Source organism: Thamnophis elegans, chromosome 10, assembly GCF_009769535.1.
Source record: "Thamnophis elegans isolate rThaEle1 chromosome 10, rThaEle1.pri, whole genome shotgun sequence".
NCBI lineage: Eukaryota > Metazoa > Chordata > Lepidosauria > Squamata > Colubridae > Thamnophis > Thamnophis elegans.
Window position 1 is genome coordinate 28041643 of NC_045550.1, and position 15636 is coordinate 28057278.

Genomic DNA, 15636 nt, shown 5'->3' on the forward strand with positions numbered 1-15636 from the left:
TAAAAGTATATCTAAATGAGTTGTTTATATATTATGATTTCCACATCCTTTTTTGGACATCAAGGAAGCATTTATTTGATCAGAATAGAATAATTATCTTATATCTTCAAAGTTAATTTATACCCTGATTTTTTTTAAAATTCTGACTCCATCTATCTCTATTTTTCACTTGGATATTCCTGCTTTCCAATATGGCCTTAGGTTTATCCCACAAAACAGAATGGAGCTCTGGAACCTATTTTTACCAAGAATTATCTGAATAATTCAAGTGAAAATGCTTAAGATTATACCATCAGCCTACATGCAATTGGACATACCATAAACCACACTGAATCCAATTGGATTTGTTTCTTGGAAATAGAAACAGGCTTGTACAGTTAGTCATGAAAAACATCTGCCTGTGAAACTGTGTAACTTACTTTCAGAAAAACTTTGGTTTTGCCAATTTTCCAATCTTCATCTTCCATTACTTTCTTACAGATAGAAATGCAATTCTGACGAACATCATTTTTCAGCTGAAATGGAAAATAACAATCTCATTTAATTTAAAGTAAAAATACAAAGGCTACATAAGAAATAATTTTATTTATCGAGTCATAAAATTTATATGAATTTTTAACAACTGGCATTTCAAACTGTGGCCATGCTTAGGGAGTACCTTTTTATACATTTTTCCTCTCTATTTGCAAATAATATCTCATAACAGGAGAAATGAGAGATCAAGCGCTGTCATTAAAACATATAATAAATTACCATATGTAACACCTGCCCAAATTGGTAGTATTATGGTTTCTGCCTCTGATGTTTCATTATTCTAAGATTATCTGCAATCTTTTCTAATAAACTGATTAAAGAAACCTTGTTAATTCATCTCTTGTTGATTATCGAAGTGTTAGCAATTACTATTTTTTCCACAGATTTACTTCAAAATGTTTGATAATTACTGTTCAACAAAAATAAAAGAAATAGATTGCAAGGTGCTAAAGGAAAACTAAGAATATTTATAGATCCAATCTGGGTTGGTCACCGGGATCAGAGGTTTTGTATTCCATGCTTTTGGACTCATGCTGGAGCCCATCCCCAGGGAACTCTAGCAGAGTGTGAGCTGTTCGAATTAAGGCTATAAAGCCCTAGTAAGACCACATCTAGAGTACCGCATTCAGTTTTGGTCACCACACTATAAAAAAGACGTTGAGACTCTCTAAAAAGTGCAGAGAAGATCAATGAAGATGATTAGAGGATTGGAGACTAAAACATGTGAAGAATGGTTACAGGAACTGGGCATGGCTAGTCTAGTGAAGAGAAGGATCAGGAGAGACATGATAGCAGTGTTCCAATATTTGAGGGGCTGCCACAGAGAGGAGGGGGTCAAGCTATTTTCTAAGGCACCCAAAGGCCATACAAGGAATAATAGATGAAAATTGATCAAGGAGAGATTCAACCTAGAAATAAGGAGAAATTTTCTGACAGTGAGAACAATCAATCAATGGAACAGCTTGCTTTCGGACGTTGTGGGAACTTTCCAGAAGATATTGGACTGCCATTTCTCAGAAATGGTGTAGGGTCTCCTGCTTGGGCAGGGGATTGGACTAGATGACCTACAAGACCCCTTCCACCTCTGTTAATCACTGTTATGCTAGAATTTATTTATACTTATACTCTGTTATGTTACAATTTATTTATATTTATTTACAAAATTTAATATTGATGCTGATACTGCACATAATAAATGCTGTAGGAACAGATTTTAGAACAGATCAATCTGCTTTATTTCCACTTATTATTTTAAAAGAGCAATTTAAAACAATAACCAATCCTGAAAGTACCTGTTCTCTAGCTGGCACCGGCCGTAGGGCTCTGTATCTCTGAAAGAAATCTGCAAAGCTATAGCGAATTGGATAGCCAGCTTTCCTAATCCGTATGGTTTCCATCATGCCAGAGTAGTATAGCTGTCGGATACAGAGTTCTCTATCAAATTGCTGAAAATGAAAGAAACGCCAAATTTACCACAGAAACATAAACATTCTCTAACTAAACAAATCCAAAGTTGATTCAATGAAAAATATTGTTTTGTTTTGTTTTTAAATCATATTTTCAGGTAGGTCTAAACCGGCGGTGGGTTGCAGGAAGTATGCCCCGGTACGGGCGTACCGGAGCCTGCCCGGAGCACCAGATACCGTTCCGGTACGGTGCTCCGGAGGGCCCACCTGCCTGAGCTCCTTTCCTGTCTTTTAAGGCTTCTGTGCTTCCGCGCATGCGCATGATGCATACAGCGTCTGCACGACACTCCGCTGGGCAGCAGAAGCGTCGCGAAGCCTCGCCCAGGCAGTAAAATGGGATTCGCAACCCACCACTGGTCTAAATCACCTGGTCGCACAGAGGAAAAAAAGCATATTTCTGAAATAGAGCAGTCTGTGCATCAAATTTGGCTTCTGATGATTTAATCAAGTCAGCTGTCTCATTTTCTTGGCAACAAAATGGCAATGGTTTCTGTCATTTTTCCACATTCCAGTCTAATGTGCCCTGTTACTGGCAGCCTCCCCTCTGAGTACTAACCAAGTCTTACCCTGCTTAGCTTTTTGAGATCAGGCAAGCTCAGCTATATGTTGCTACTCATGAGGGCTGCTTAGTGTATCTGTACATGTACCATATAAAGTAATGTAAAATGAAATCAATTGTTCCCTTGTCTGGAAATTCTGAATAAATGCTTTTTTCCCCTGAAAATAATTTACAATTTGCAAGGTATGAACAATCCAGTGACAATAAGAAAAAGCAATGTTTAGCATTTCTTTTCTTCTGGATATGGTATGTCTTGAAAATGCTGTGATATCTGACTTAAACCAACCAAGAATGGTCCAAGTGTAGAATAAACTTATTAAATTTTTACTTACTTTAATTTGCAATTTTTATTATACCTATTTTCATGTGGCAATATCCTTTATATAAGGAAAATTAAAAAGTGCAATATGTTCTACTTGTGGTTAGGGCAAACAGTGTTTTTCAAATCTGGCAACTTTAAAATATGTGGACTTCAGCTCCTGGAATTCTGGGGAATTTATCACAAGACATCATCTGGCAGTATTTGTGGCATACAGATTAATATAGTTATTTCTTCTGGAAACTATTAAAAATCTAAGAAATACATTATTAATCAATTATATAATTCTTAGAAAATTAATTCCCCCCCCTCCTGAAACCATATGACATGACATATGAGGAGCATAATGAAGTTTACCATGGGTTTCTTTTGGTCATTGGGTTTAAGGCAGCGGATAAAATAAGGCTGACAGCTGTTCAAGATTTTCATCAACTGCTCCAGAGACTGTTTGAATTGTCCTGCTAATGTAGACAAGCGTTTGCCAGAATCTGATCCCTGAGGGCAGAAAATACAGAAATGGCATAAATGCCAAATTACCATCAGCAAAGAATTTACAGCAATGATGTAAATTGTTTACAGGAAAAAAAATATAGGACAGGGGTGTCAAACTCAAGGCCCGCGGGCTGGATCCAGCCCATGGGGTGCTGAGATCTGGCCTATGGGGCTGCCCTGAAAACAGTGAAGGACCGGCTGGGAGTGCCTCTGCCAATGAAAATGGGCTCCCAAGTTCTGTTTTCAGCTACGACAGCCTCCTGCAACCTTCTGCCAGTGAAAACAGAGTCCAGGAGGGCTGCGCACATTCGGGCCACTACAGGTGCCGACACAAATGACCTTAAGCTGGCCATACACCCTCACTGCCACGCCGACCCCAGTCCCCCAAGATCATATACAATCCTGATGCGGCCCTCAATGAAATTGAGTTTAACACCTCTGATATAGGACATAGATGTCCTATATATGCAAATATATAAAGTTTAATATACTTTGCAAGTTTAATAGTTCAATTTTTTCTCAGCATTAAAGGAATTCAAAATGAACCTGATATATATACCTGCAGCAAAACGTTTTTCTATCTTTCTTGAAATAACATTTCCATGTAAAATGTTCTAGATACTTTGCTAATGAATGCATATTTAAGTCTGCTCCTTTCTTTGTTTTAGTTTCATATAAGCTTGCTGTTTGTCCAAAGTCTCATGATGATGCCACATAAATGCTCAGAGGAGAAAGGAGCAGCATAAATTTCATCTTTGCAGTACACAACTTTGCAAATTATTGGATCTTACCAATAATTTTGCATATAGATCATACTTTGAAAATAAAAGAAGATCTAAATGCTAATAAGATATTGCCTGGGGAACATAAGTCAGAATATAAAATCAGTGTTAAGAAGAGATTCAGTACTTTAATTTATGTGAAAAGGAAGAAGGAAAAACCTGTATTATGAAAAAGAAATCCAAATAGTTTGTATAATAAACTGTCATGATAGAACAAAAGCCTTGAACAATATTATAACTGAACACAAGCCAGAGAGAAAAAAGAAAAATATTTTAATCAAGTATGTTATTAAATAAAAGAATATAATAGATTTTTTTTTTAAAGAAGAAGAAAACATTGTATGTGAATTGATAGCACAGGGATCATACTTTATTATAAAGGACAATCCTTTATTTCAGTTTAATTTATTTGGGCAGCTTACAATTTGGGCAGACTTTGGGCACCTTACATAAACAATACTAAGCACATAGAATAAAACAACAATGCAAACAATAGAGATAGTCCTTGACTTATAACTGGACCCTGGAAGTATGATTGTAAGTCATTGTGGTCATAAACTGAGACATCATGTAACTGGGCCCAATTTTTTCAGTTTTTTCAGCAATCATTAAGCAAATACCAGAGTTGGTAAGTGAATGCCATGGTCTTTAAGTGAATACATTTTCCCAAATAGGTGTTTTTTGCTGAAAATGAGAAGTTTACATTCATTAGGAGACAATAATAATACACAAACAATACAACCATTTTACAGGCTCTTCACCACTCTCTGATCCTCAAAGCCAGATGGTACTTTCCTTTGTAATAAAAAGTTATAAATATGAACAATTAATTTTTAAAATCCTTATTAACATTTGCCCTTTTTTTGGTTTGTTCTTTGTTTTTTCCCCAAGAAAATATGGTCACTGTAATTTACGCCTAAGATTAGAATATTCAAACAGGTATTTATGGAAAAATGTGAAAGAGGCAAAAGAGATTAAAGACAAGTGGAAACGTTATGCTGACACTCCATATGGGTGTGATTATAGAACAACAGAAATATTTGTAGAGACAGGATAAGTTCAGAAAATAACTTCACTAGATAGCAAGACAATAGATGAACTGTCAAAGAGGAAAGCACAAGGCACAAACAAAATAGAACTACATTGTTTAAATCTGCAGCAGATGAGACTATTAAATTTCTAACTATGCCCACAAATATGGGACAAGATTGCCTAAAGTTTGGTTTATAAAGTTTATATTGTATTCAGTATAGGAAATGCAAGACGACACACAAAGTATCAAACCACCACTGAACATATACATTACAGAGGCATATCTTTGTTTGAAGATGTTATAAAGAACAGAGCTATATTCAGAAAAAGAAATGGCAAATGAATAAGCGGGCTTCAGAAAAGGGAGAGGGACATGCGTTCTGATATAAAATTAGACTGATATTGGAGAGATCAAGAGAATATATCCATTTTCCTTTTCTTCATTTCCTACATCAAAGTCTTTGGGGAAACTATACTGGACTGTGAAGCATGAGGAATCTTTACTATAAAAAGCTACTGTAAGGACTGAATTAGGATACTCAGAGTGATTCATAAAAGGGAATAGAGTGAGACAAGGATGTATATTGTCCCCATATTGATTTAATTATATTGTGGCAGAATTGAAAGAGATCACACAGCAGTAATTAAAATTGCAGTTGAAACATTGAGATATGCAGATGACATCACTTTGTTAGCCGAAAATAAGAAGATAGTACTGCAAGAAAAACAGACAATGAGTCCTGGACTTAATCAAGTTTTAACTTACTTTGAGGTAGTATTCAACAAGCAGTAACTCATATATTTTGAGTAAGTGATACAATTAGTTGTTGTATTAGAAAAAATTATTAAGTTAGACCAGAAAAAATTAAAAGAGAAAAGTGTATTCATTTATTCCGTTGTCAGCAAGACTTATATGACAATCCAAATCTTAAAGAAGATAAATACATGAGAAGATGCTGTGAAATCATTTTGCATATGCAGAAAGAAGGATATGTATTATATTTCTCCTTAAATTTTGTGAGATACAAAATGCTATTATGTAATAATTATGTATTGTGCTATTACATAATTTTACAGTGTGTGAACTCTACTATGAAAACCAAACAAAGAAATCTACATTCAGTCACACAAAAACCAAAGCTAATTTTATTAACTTTGGCTATAATAACAGACTCTTGTAAATCTGATGGTGCTTTATGCCCTCCCCTTATGTGAATTTGGAATACATCTTTTGTTCATTCTTCCTTCTTACTCTGCAGTTAACCCATGTTTTTCCCTTCATTTTGGTCATAGATCTAGTCATCTTCCTTTCTTTCTACAGAATGCCAGAAAAGAATTTCAGAATAGCCATGATAAATTGCACAAATCTGCATTTCTACAATGGGAACGACAAGCCCAAGCATCCTATGTGGCCAAGTGTCACCTTGTAATATACCTTGCCATACTAGAGCATGGGAAAACTGATTGTATAATCCTTCTCTTTCCCTCTTTCCCTTTTCTCACTTGACTTCAATTGCTGGAGTCTAGGAGGCTCAGCACCTGGCGTCTGTCATCCCATCATCTGAAAGGTTTGCCTTGTGAACCAGAGACCTCAACTTATGCCTTGAGCACAAACTGGCTTAAATTTGATATAAATCTATCAAAGTGGGAGTAGAAAGTGACGTCCATTCATTAGTCTAACCTTCAAGGAATCCTTTCCAAGGTGCTTAATGGTCCCACGGCCAAAAGGCAGAACATCCATGCTTGTGTCGACCTGGAAGATCTCTTTGAGAAATTTATTTTTGGATGAATGAACAAGTTGCATTATGTCCGAGCTAAGCATATCACGGTTTTTCTCAAGGAAACCTGTGGGGAAGAAACACAATACATATGGTTTTTTTCCATTTGATGTTAATTGCATTTTCATGTTCACTTTATTGGGTTAAGCATTTTCCTTGCACAAATAGCTAGCGCTCCATTTAAACTAATCCTTTATTTTGTTTTTTTGTTTTTTGTTTTGAGTTTATTTATATGCCGCCCTTTTCCCTGGGGGGACTCAGGGAAAAAGGGAAGGGGGGAGAAAGACAAACTTTTAAACATATAAGACAATACATAATTAAAAAACACAACATTCATACCATTCGGGCGGGTTACAATCTTAGTCCCAGGCCTGACGGGATAGCCAGATTCTGAGGGCTGTGCGGAAGGTCTGGAGGGTGGTGAGGGTCCGAATCTCCACGGGGAGATTGTTCTATAGGGTCGGAGCTGCTACCGAGAAGGCTCTCCTCCGCGTGGTCGCCAGTCGGCACTGACCAGCAGATGGAACTCGGAGGAGGCCTAATCGGTGAGATCTAATTGATTTTATAATTGAAATAATTCTTACGGTTCTTTCTCATGGGCAGTTTGGAAGCGCTAGTTATCAGCTAGTTATGAGCTAGCAAAAAAGTATAATGATATAGGTTGTATTGCCTATATTTTCACCAACACATATTTTGCCACAATTACAAACTTTGAATATTATTTTGCCCTCACTTGTTATGGACAATTGTTTTTTTAAAAAAATGATGATTTCCCTTGGTTTTGTTTCCACTCTTACAAAGTATCTGACAATGAAAAGAACAACGCTAATCATTCTCCCTTATGAGATGGGAGAGTGAGTTTTGCTACCTGTCACCTACTAATAGCAGGGGAGGGAGGGGTACAGGATGAAATAGCAGAGAGTACTCTTAATATTCTTGTTTTGAGATATCTCTACTCATGACAGACTTGTTACCTGACAAATTCTCAGATGGGACTGAACCATAATGTAAACTTTGATCAAATACTTTCCAATATCAAGACCAAAAAGAGAGCAGTCAAATTTCCACTGAATAAAAAGAACTGCAGAAAGTCTTTAAATCTTGGAGCATATACTGTATATACAAATATACATATATGGACACAAGCATGTTCATATTGCAAACCATGATTTTTAAGTACTGCTGAAAGCAGATTTTCATTCTCTATATGGCTTTTTTCTGACCTGCAATAAGGAAACTTATCTAGTCACGTGAAGTCTGTCAGCTTCTGCCGTAGACAGTTTCTAATTCCTAAATATGGAGCTAAATGTCTGGAGAGTCAAGATTTACTGTTGTGTCTGGCATGAAGCCTTCACAGCATCCTATGCTGCCAACACCCAAGCAGAGTGCCCGAATGGCCCCTTCCTTTTCCTCCACACTAAGGAAGATGTAAGTAACTATGATACGTTGTACAAATAGAGGGTTTAGAAACTGTAGTTGTATGAGACTCTTGGATCTCATTAATATAAGTAATAAAATCAGGGAAAAGTATACTATACAAAGCCCCTTCAAGCTGAACGCCTGTAAAACAGAAGTAGTAATATGTAACTAGCATAATTTAGCTCTCCTTTCTGGTTTAAATCAATTTTCTGTGCAATGCAGAAACTGGCACTCTTTAAACACCAATAAACCCATGTTGTTACGGAGTAGCATGTGACCTGACAAGTGCTTCATAAAGTGCCAGTCATGCACTACATGGGCAGATGTCTGTTTTCCATCCAGGTGTCTGGTTTGTTTGCATCTCCAGCCAAACCAGCTCTGGAAGACACCAAGCAGCAAGGAACAGAAATGCCTCAAGAGCACAGCAGCCTCAAGAGGCCAACAGAAGCTATTTCAGAAGCAGATTCTGAAACCTGCCCTTGTCAACAGCAAATAGTGAAGTACACCAGAGCCTATTTGCAAAAAGAAAAGCGTCAGGGCAAGAGGAAAAGCCTATTTTAAAATCAGCACAGCTAAGGGTTGTTTATGCTCTTTATGCTCTTTCTGATGTGAGCTGGTGAGACAAAGAAAATGTTATGAGGACATGGCAAAAAAAAGAGGTTGCTAGTGAAAAACCACCCTAGTTTCTTGAATTTGCTAAAACATCTAACAAAAATATATTTATAATGCCTTGGTAAGGCCACACTTGGAATACTGCATTCAGTTTTGGTCACCACGATGTAGAAAAGATGTGGAGACTCTGGAAAGAGTGCAGAGAAAAGCAACAAAGATGATTAGGGGACTGGAGACTAAAACATGAAGAACGGTTGCAGGAACTGGGTATGTCTAGTTTAAGAGAAAGAAGGACTAGGGGAGACATGATAGCAGTGTTCCAGTATCTCAGGGGTTGCCACAAAGAAGAGGGAGTCAAACTATTCTCCAAGGCACCTGAGGGTAGAACAAGAAGCAATGGGTGGAAACTAATCAAGGAGAGAAGCAACTTAGAGCTGAGGAGAAATTTCCTGACAGTTGGAACAATTAATCAGTGGAACAGCTTGCCTCCAGAAGTTGTGAATGCCCCAACACTGGAAGTCTTTAAGAAGATGTTGGATAGCCATTTGTCTGGAACGGTATAGGGTTTCCTGCCTAGGCAGGGAGTTGGACTAGAAGACCTCCAAGGTCCCTTCCAACTCTGCTATTGTATTATAAAAACAACAATATACACACCATGCTTCACAACTGTTTAACAACGGCCTGAAGATCTACAAAGATGCTATAAATCACTAGTGAGAAAATGCCTTAAGTAACAATAAATACTTATAGTCAAATACAGGTAGTCCTCCACTTACAACAGTTCACTTAGTGATCGTTCAAAGTTACAACAGCACGGAAAAAAGTGACTGATGACCATTTTTCACACTTATAACCACTATAGCATCCCATGGTTACATGATTTACATTTGGATCCTTGACAACTGACTCACATTTATGATGGTTGCAGTGTTCTGGGGTCATGTGATCACCTTTTGCAATCTGCTGATAAGCAAAGTCAATGGGGAAACAAGATTCACTTAACAACCATGTTACTAATTTAACAACTTCAGTGCTGCACTTAACAAATGTGGCAAGAAAAGTTGCAAAATGGGGCAAAGCTCACTTAACAAATTCCTCACATAAATTTAAGAAGAGCCGAGGTGGCGCAGTGGTTAAATGCAGCACTGCAGGCTATTTCAGCTGACTACAGTTCTGCAGTTCGGCTGTTCAAATCTCACCGGCTCAGGGTTGACTCAGCCTTCCATCCTTCCGAGGTGGGTAAAATGAGGACCCGGATTGTTGTTGGGGGCAATATGCAATATGCTGACTCTGTAAACCGCTTAGAGAGGGCTGAAAGCCCTATGAAACGGTATATAAGTCTAACTGCTATTGCTATTGCTATTGCTAATTTTGGACTCAATTGGGATCGTAGGTTGAGGACCACCTGTAATCTCCTTTTTGGTATTAATCAAAAAAAGGATCTGTTAACCAATGGAAAAGTACTGACACTCACCTTTTGACTGGTAATAAACAACTCCAGCAAAATGGTTGATAGCAAAAATTGTATCATGGACATTCTTTGGAGGAATGTAGATTTTGCTTCTGCTATGATGTGAATTGATTTTGTTTAGCATAGTGGTGTCTGTCCCCTGGAAACATTCAAAAACTTGAGTTGAAGCAAAATGCAGTCACTCTTTTTATGTTACTATGCTAAAATGAGCAACAACAATAATAACAGATTTGTGATAAAAGTTACAGGGCCAAATCTGATCCATAAAGAGGTATGGTGGGTTCAAACAAAATATCTTCACTTTTATTAATTACTAGACAAGCCATGGTCCACTGGATCTTCTTTTCAAAGATATCTCATTACCTAAGCAGTAAAACAGAATGACCATGGACAGGCAAAAAAAAGTGGGACAGGAGTGACTTCCAACTTCCTGCCAGTTTACTACAGCTAGTCCTTGGTTTACAACAATTTATTTAGTGACCATTTGTGATTATAATGGCACTGAAAAAAGTGACTTAAGACTGTTTTTCACACTTACAACTGTTGCAGCATCCCATGGTCATATGATCAAAATTCTAACGCTTGGCAACTGGCATATATTTATGACGGTTGCAATGTCTTGGGGTCTTGTGATCATCTTTTGCAACCTTCTGACAGGCAAAGTTAATGGGCAAGCCAGATCCACTTAATAACTGTAACTAAATTAACAACTGCAATGGTTTAACAACTATGGTAAGAAAAGTCGTAAAATAGGAGCAAAATTCACTTAATAACTGTCTTGCTTAGCAATGGGCAAAACTCATTTAATAACTGTTGCTTAGCAATGGAAATTTTGGGCTCAATTGTGATGTTGAGGGCTTTCTGTATAATGCAAATATGTCACTCTTTTATGACACAGAGGTAGGAAGAAAGAACAGAATCTAGAAATAAAGCTAAAACTAGTCAAATAAAAATAAAAATATTCCTTTGTTGACAACAAGCCACCAGCTAGAATACAAACGAAAGACGGGGTGACAATTTTTCTTCTCTTTTCAGTTTTGAAATGAAATTGATTTATATTCTACCAATGCTCTACAACGAAAAACATGTAACTGTCTACAAGATACTCAGTATTTTCAATAAAATTTGCTACAACACCCAACTATCAGTAATTTCATTCCCACAGAAGCCTTAAGGAAAATGATCCTTACTTTGGGAAATCTGCTTTCCTCATCAATCAGTGAAACAATGTTCATGGGTTTGAGTACAATGACTTCTAAGGCGGCACAGTTATCCTTGAAGTCAATATGGTTCCAGGAGATTTGCTCAGCTAAGTATTCCTCCTGCTCCAGTTTGAAGATATGGAGTACAAAGAATTGCTGGAGATGTTCATTGGCAAAGTTGATGCAAAACTGCTCAAAACTGTAGGGAGAGTTTTCACTGAAAATATGTTTCAAAGTCCCCCGCCCTTAAGAAATAAAAAGCTACATAAATAAATATAAATATTAAATGCCAAGGGTCCATCAAAAAAGTAATGATATCAATGATACATAGTAACAACTCAGAGTGCATGGATTAAACCATAATAAATAAATATACATTGTGTATTTCACAATTGCCCCATTTGTAAACTTGACTCTTGGACAATAGAATATATCAATGAGTACTTATAGTGCTTTGATGGCCAATAATTCAGACTTCCACTATCTGATATAATACAGATGCTTGGGCTATCAATTCTGGCTGGCTGCCATTGGTTAACAGGATCTAGACCGAAAGGCTTTGGAATGGAAGATAGGTGATGGCTTTAGATCAATGCTTCTCAAACTTGGTGATTTTAAGATATGTGGACTTCAAGTCTCAGAATTCCCCAGTCAGCCATGCTGCTAAGTTTGAGAAAAATTGCGCTAGAAGGCAGCAGAAAGAAAAAAATATTCAGTATTTATTTGCTCCTATCTAGTGGTTATTACAGAGATTTGTAGACCAGATCAGGAAACTTTTGCTTGACTTCAGAATACAGATATCCTTCACTTATGACCACAATTGTCCAATAGAAATGAACAGGATGTACAAAAAGTCAGAACCCACAGGCAAATGGCAATATGCTTTATTAATTTTTTTCACAGAAAATGTTACTGTATTTAGCAATGTTGTAAAGCCATGTATCAGACAAGTAAGGAAGCGTTTAGAAGAAAATGGCACCAATTTCAATATGAAATGAGATTTATATAATTAATTACCTACAGGTCCTGATTGTTTATTGAAAAATAACTAATATCAGAATCTGGTTATGACTTACAGCATGTTAAGATTAATATTGGATTCAGTTCAGAGGTGGTATTTAGCCAGTTCTCTCAGGTTCGGGCGAACCGATAGCAGCGGCTGCGGGATTTTGCCCAACTTCTGTCCAGACCCTTCTCACCTGTTGGAGAAGAAGTGGCACACTCTGGACGTAAGGAGGGCTCTGAGGATTAACCTCAGGAGAACCAGGCCAAACAGGAAATCCAAAGCTCTGTTTGTCTCTTTCCAACCGGGATCCCTGGATAACAAGGTAACTTCCACCACTATTGGCAGATGGTTGCGAACCTGCATTGCCACTGCGTACCAATCGCAGGGTTTACAGACACCAAATCATATCACAGGCCACTCCATGTGGAGCGCAGCCACATCCACGGCCTGGGCCACACAAGCATCCCTGACCGAAATCTGCAGGGCAGCCACATGGGCTTCCCCCTCTCCCTTTGTTAGGAACTATAAGTTGGACTCCTTTGCCTTGGCAGAAGCCTCGTTCAGCCGCAGGGTGCTGCAGGCGGTTCACAGGGCGGGGCCCACGCCTCAACAGGCCTGAGTGGGGGACACGGGGCCTCAGGGGTCTCCCTCCCTAGGGACGTGCAGGCTTTGGTACATCCCATTCTGGATACTCCTCCCCCCTCACTATGGAGAAAGGGCAGTGGTACTTACCTGATACGCCTCTTCTCATAGTGGGGGGAGGAGTATCCAGTCCCTCCCTGACTATGTTTGTATGACTAAGTGTTATGTTCATTGTTTATGTAGTTATATAAATTTTGATGTTGGAGACAATAAAAGCTAAAAACTGAATTAAGAGTCTGAAGTGAATAGTGCAACGAGTCGGATAGAGCTCTTCGTCAGTAAAACTGGGGAAGTCCCGGTACCAGGGGGCGTTGCCCAAAGAGCTTATCTGACTCAATCCAATCATGAGAGGATAAGGTCAACCACCCACCCACCCCGATGTAATGTGTGAGCACTGCACACGGTCACATTTGCAAACCCATATGGAAGGTAAGTGAATCCCACCGCTGATTCAGTTTGAAGGTTCAGTTGGAAACTAAGGTAATTTATAAAGGTAAGAAAATACACTAGAGTTCTACCTCATGCATGCAATTTTATGGAAAATACAAAAATGTACTCTGTTAGACATCTCTTATTTATTAATTTCTCTGCTCCCCACTTTGTGGCTTCATTCATTTTTTTCTTACAACAAAGAATCTATTTAGTGCCACCAACTATATGTTTTGGTTGATAGCACTAAGAATTAGTTCTGAAATGGTAATTCTGTAAATTTCTCAAAAGAAGTAAAACTGAACTATACCTGTTAGTGTTAAAGTTTTCAAAGCCAAATATATCCAGGAGTCCAATGGATTTGTACATTTTTTTCTCATCTGGAGAAGAAGGACCACAAATTGCATCATTGATCTTATTCACTATCCAGATGAAGAGGAATCCATAGATTCCCTAGGTTTAGAAATGGAATAAAGAGAAGTTAGGTTTTATATACAAATTATTCATACACTAAACACACAGAGCTTAAAAAAACAGCTATCCAATAAAAACCTATTCATGCCTGCACTAGATACATCTGGGTAATCAATCAGGAGAACCAATCAGGTACAGAAACTTCTGTCATAGCGATGATACAAAATTTGGCTACAATTCTAATGACCAGCCATTTAGTAGGTAGCACATGATTGCCATATGAGCAGGCTAAAAAGTTTGTAATTAGAGATGTAATTAACTCTACTATTCAAAAGTAGCAAATAGGACATTCCCAAAGTACTTGTGTTACCCTCTCCATTTTTAAAGTCTGAGCAAATACACAAATGTTCTTGATAGGTCCATTGTATCTCCTGAGAGAGTCATTGAGGTATTACTCAATTTGGTAATTATTAATCTTCCAAACATGGAGGTTAGTGAATATATCATTCTGCTTGATTAGTACAAACATCTTGGTTTTCATGTGATTGATTTATAGTATTTCACGTTGGTAATATGATGCTGAAGCATGAATGCTATATAACTACAATATTTACAATATTACAGCAGCATCAGCATATAGTAGAATAGAGATTGGTTTATTGCCAGAGGAGGATGAAATTCAGCTTTGATAAGGGTTTGAATACTATTATTTATATTTATTCATATTTATGTATTAATAAAATGTATAACCCATTCACTTTACCTCAAAGTAACTCTGTGCAGCTCATCCACAGTTGCCCAGAGGTGGAGAGGACTGATACATTAATCAGAATGAGATTTTATCAGTAAATAGTTCCACTAACTTCAAAAAAATGGCAGAAGCCATGGCTAAGCAGCGACAATTGAATCTTTCTTTTGGTCTACATAGCTCTGAAGCAGGAGCATTTGAGGCACATTTTTTAAACAAATCAAACAGAAGTATAAGAGTCACATATATAATGACACTAAGAAGTCTTGCAGATCCCTGAATATTTATTAATTGGTGATATTAACAAGCTTTTACAGACCATAATCCATTTCATCACATGGAAGTTAATATGAAAACAGCACTGTTCCCTTGTGTTCACACATCATTTGAGGAGAAGTGGTTGAGTGGAAGAATCCTTGACTAATATGAATGTCTTCCAGTAGCAGAATATTTTGGTTTTCTAGTCTTAAGCATCAAAAACAAACATATCCCTGAGAAATATTATTGAAAAACAGAGCTGGTCTCATTTACCTTGACAAAGGCATTTCTCACATCGGCTGCTTGAGTCACACTTAGGGGCGTAGAGACACTTTCCCCTCGGATGATGATGGAATGGTTTGTAAGGCTCTTGTGGAGTTCTTTAGAATCCACCTGTGGGAATTGATATTGTACTGGATGATTTTTTTATAGACACAAGAGATTTATCTAAGAAGAATAGAGCTATATCTAAT

At 37.5% G+C, this 15636-nt stretch overlaps 1 protein-coding gene across 1 annotated transcript in view; it reads right to left on the bottom strand.

Annotated features, from left to right (window-relative positions):
• MYO7B (myosin VIIB) overlaps window positions 1–15636 on the bottom strand; it is a 63391-nt gene that overhangs the window by 39153 nt on the left and 8602 nt on the right. Inside the window, exons 10-17 of the mRNA XM_032225648.1 lie at window positions 15437–15556; window positions 14054–14196; window positions 11655–11865; window positions 10468–10603; window positions 6866–7029; window positions 3236–3373; window positions 1827–1979; window positions 420–515 (exon numbers count right to left, since the gene is read on the bottom strand). Of these exons, the coding sequence (XP_032081539.1) occupies window positions 420–515; window positions 1827–1979; window positions 3236–3373; window positions 6866–7029; window positions 10468–10603; window positions 11655–11865; window positions 14054–14196; window positions 15437–15556 (1161 nt within the window). The remainder of the gene's footprint in view (window positions 1–419; window positions 516–1826; window positions 1980–3235; window positions 3374–6865; window positions 7030–10467; window positions 10604–11654; window positions 11866–14053; window positions 14197–15436; window positions 15557–15636) is intronic.